Source organism: Carlito syrichta, unplaced genomic scaffold (assembly GCF_000164805.1).
Source record: "Carlito syrichta isolate Samal-C Ts95f unplaced genomic scaffold, Tarsius_syrichta-2.0.1 Scaffold255597, whole genome shotgun sequence".
Taxonomy (NCBI): Eukaryota; Metazoa; Chordata; class Mammalia; order Primates; family Tarsiidae; genus Carlito; species Carlito syrichta.
The window spans coordinates 215,423-219,146 of record NW_007199693.1 but is presented as its reverse complement, the minus strand read 5'-3'; the positions used below and the strand labels follow the sequence as shown (position 1 = coordinate 219,146).

The 3,724-nt window shown below is 58.1% G+C and overlaps 1 protein-coding gene across 1 annotated transcript in view; it reads left to right on the top strand.

Moving 5' to 3' along the window:
• The first annotated feature begins 3,181 nt into the window (after positions 1 to 3,181).
• Positions 3,182 to 3,724, top strand: part of SOX7 (SRY-box 7) — a 1,036-nt gene continuing 493 nt past the window's right edge. The window contains exons 1-2 of the mRNA XM_008052076.2: positions 3,182 to 3,398; positions 3,494 to 3,706. Coding sequence (XP_008050267.2) covers positions 3,182 to 3,398; positions 3,494 to 3,706 — 430 coding nt within the window. The remainder of the gene's footprint in view (positions 3,399 to 3,493; positions 3,707 to 3,724) is intronic.

Sequence of the window (3,724 nt, the reverse complement as noted above, 5' to 3'; positions counted from 1 at the left end):
CTGCCCTGGACCCGGGCGCTTCCCGGGCTGACCCGGCGGGTGTGGGGACAGGGGCCGCCCGGGCCCCAGGAGCCCGGCGTGAGGACGTTAGGACGCGCCCGAAAAACCGGCGCTCGGGTTCCTTTTCTCTCGGCGGCCGGGGCTGAGCACGTTCCAACCCCGCCTTACCCGAAACCTCTGTGCCCTCCGGCGCGGCTTGGGTTCGTTTTATAACCGCTGAGACCCTTCCAAAGCGCTGGGTGCGCGCGGGGCGCGGGGTCCTGAGGGGGCGACGCGGGGTCCCCGAGGCTGGCCCGCCCCTCCGCCACCCCGCCCGGCCCGGAACGGGGCCCTTCCTTTTCCCGTCGGCGCGCAGGGCTCCTTCCCGGGGCGGAGCCGTGGAGGGAAGACTGGCGCCCGCCTTTCTCCTGGCCGAAGCAGACCCAAAGAGAGGGTCCCGTTGGAGCCCTCCTGGAGTTTAGACGCCTGTCTGGCCTGCCGGTGCAAAGACCCGGGTAAAGTGCTGGATTCAAAGGGCTCCGGCCCACGGCCCGGCCTTGTGGCCGCGGTGCCAAGGCCGAGTGAGTGGGCCAGTGCTCTCCTCCATCAAAAATAAAATAATTTTTTTTGAGTCGGGTCTCACCCTGTTGCCCAAGCTGGAGTGCAGTGGCGTGATGACAGTTCACCGCAGACTTCGCCTCCTGGGCTTAGGCAATCCCTCTGCCTCAGCCTCCTGAGTTTCTGGAACGACAGGAGCGCAGCCACACTGCTAATTTATTTTTTTTTTAATTTTTTAGTAGAGACAGCGTCTTGTCTCGCTGCGTTGCCCATGCTGGCCTTGAACTCCTGGACTCAAGCATACCTCCCTCCTTCACCTCCCGAAGTGCTGGGATTACAGGCTTGAGCCACCCCGTCTGGCTGGCCCAAAAATAGTAAAAAAAAATTATATTTTATACTGTGTTGGTGTAAAGACAAATCTGTTCATATATATGACCATAAAACACTTTCTTTGACCTAAAAGTTTATATTTTTCTCGAGATTTTTAAAAGAAACGAAAACATGCTTTTTTTGCAGATCCCTGTAGGTTTTCTTCCCTGGGCCCTGGGCACTGCACCTAGGACCAAGTCAGCTGGGGAAAAGAAAAGGACACCCCTGGTGTGACCAGGACAGAGCAGAGTTTCGGCTGCAGGCCCAGGCCGGGCCTGGGAGGACGGGGGGACTGGGGAGCCGGACCCCACGGAGAGAGAGGTTGCCTGCTCCCGGGACAAGGACAGGCACAGAGATGGAGGAGACAAATACTTCTGTGTACTGGTCCCTGTCGGGGCCTGCACCTTGGCTTCAGAGGTTACAGCGCGTTCTGCAGGAGAGACACTGATTCCCTGCCACCCGGCCACAGGGCTCCTGGCACTGTGTGAGGAAAACTGACGCTAAAAATAGGGGCTTGCACACCTGTTAGCCACGGGCAGCAGGATGATCTGCTTCCACCCCTGGGGTCTTCCTTGCTTAGCCCTTCCCTTACTGACCCAGGAGAGGAAACAGCTGGATGTGAGTCTGGCTTTTTCCACCATAAGCTTTCCAATCCTCAACTTTAACGATTGGTGTATTATAAATAAGAAAGTGCAGAGACAGTTAGACGGTTGGTGATACTTTAAAATAAACATGTATTTTTAAACATTATTTATTTATTTTTGAGTTGGGGGGATCTCACTCCATCCCCCAGGCTGGAGTGCGGTGACATGATCATGGCTCACCACAGCCTCGACTTCCTGGGCTCAGGCGATCCTTCTGCCTCAGCCTCCTGAGTAGGTGAGACTACAGGTGTGTGCCACCACGCCTGACTACTTTTTTGATTTCTTGTGAAACAAAGTCTTGCTGTGTTGCCCAGGCCGGTCTCAAACTCCTGGGCTCAATCAATGCTCCCGCCTCAGTCTCCCAAAGCACTGGGATTACAGGTATGAGCCCCCATACCCGGCCTATGTTTTATTAGTACAACAACATCCAGGTACATTTGGAAACTAGCCACATTTTGTATCTGGGCGAGGGACAGGGTGTGGGACACCTGGATCTTGGGCCTCCTACCACAGCATTGTGGTCTCAGCCACGGGCTGGGAACCAGTGACCAGCCCTGAACCCAGAGCTCTAACATTTTTTAAGTCATGCTTTTAAGTGACAGCTGATGGCATTAATTGGCAGAACAGTTTATAACTGTTCTACAGAACAGTTGCAAACTTGACCCAGGTGGTAGCACACCATTAATAATTGCCCTCCCCAGCCCTCAGCCCCCCGTGGAGGGCCTGGCCCAAGGAGCCAGCCAGTGTGGACACAGAGGGCTGCCCAGGTGGCTCTGTACCTAGCACTGTGTGGAAGACATGGCTCCTTCCCTTAGGCCGGAATCTCTGAGCTAGTGGTCTCAGACTTCTGGATGTGTTCATGTCATGGGGCACATGTGAAAACTATAGAGTCCTGAGCCAACCCTAGGGGTGACAACCTCAGGGTCTAGAAGCCCCTCAGAAAACACCACAGGAGGGATATGCAGTTCACACTGCAAGACGATCAGGTGACGAGCGGGCCACGCTGATGAGAATGCCAAGTGCGAATGCATTTCAGCACCAGTGGGTGGAAGCCCGGGGTACTTCTAAAGAGCAAGTGTTGACCTGGGGAAGGTCACAGTGTCTGTATTTTATAGAGGAAAATAGAAACTTGGGAGTGAAGGGATTTACTTCTGTATGGAGCTCAGTGAGCGAGTGCCCCGCACTGTCAAAGGATCCCGAGTAGGTGGCTTGTGTGTGTACGCCTGTGTGTGCACATGCTTGTGTGTACGCACGCGTGCACTGCAGGCAGGTGCTAGTCTTCTGGCCACAGTGACACTGCAGGGTCCCACTGGACCTCCAGAGGTAAGGAGTCGGCAGTTGTTAGCCTCATTGACTTAGGTCTATGAAACTGTTGGCTGAGCCTGGGTTCCTAGGGGCTGATGAGTAAATACTGTAGTATCGCTCCCGACAAGACAACGGTCATCTCCAAGGCTGGGATTTTCATGAAAAGGCACAAAGGAGTAGATAGGCCCAGAGTGTCGTGAGTGCTAGGTGTTTCTTCCCGTGGCTGACATGAGTCAGGTGGGCCCCATCGTTGGTAGCCATGGCGTCTCCGGTGCCCTCCAGGAGAGGGAGGCTCTCTGCGCCCTTGCGTGGGGCGGCTTGGCGGGATGCAGGCGGAGGGGCGGGAGCCTCCCTGCGCCTGGGGAGGGGCGCCAGGTGTGCCTGGGGTGCACGGAGCGTGGGGGCGGGTGAAGTGGGCACAGAGGCGGGAGGCGTGTGTGCTCACGTGTGCACTCCGGCGCGCGTGCACGTCGGCGCACTCGAGTCTGTGTGCACGAGTGGGCGTGCGTGTGCGCACGTGTGAGTGCGAGCACACGCGCGTCTGTGCGTGCGCCTCCGTGTGCGCGCGCGCGTGCCTGCTGCCGCAGCCTGGCGGCCGCGGCCCAGACCCCGAGCGCCGCCCTGTCCCCCGTGCGCAGGCAAGTCGTGGAAGGCGCTGACGCTGTCGCAGAAGCGGCCGTACGTGGACGAGGCGGAGCGGCTGCGCCTGCAGCACATGCAGGACTACCCCAACTACAAGTACCGGCCGCGCCGGAAGAAGCAGGCCAAGCGCCTGTGCAAGCGCGTGGACGCCGGCTTCCTGCTGGGCTCCCTCGCCCGGGACCAGAACGCGCTGCCCGAGAAGCGGGGCGGCGGGCGCGCGCCGCCGG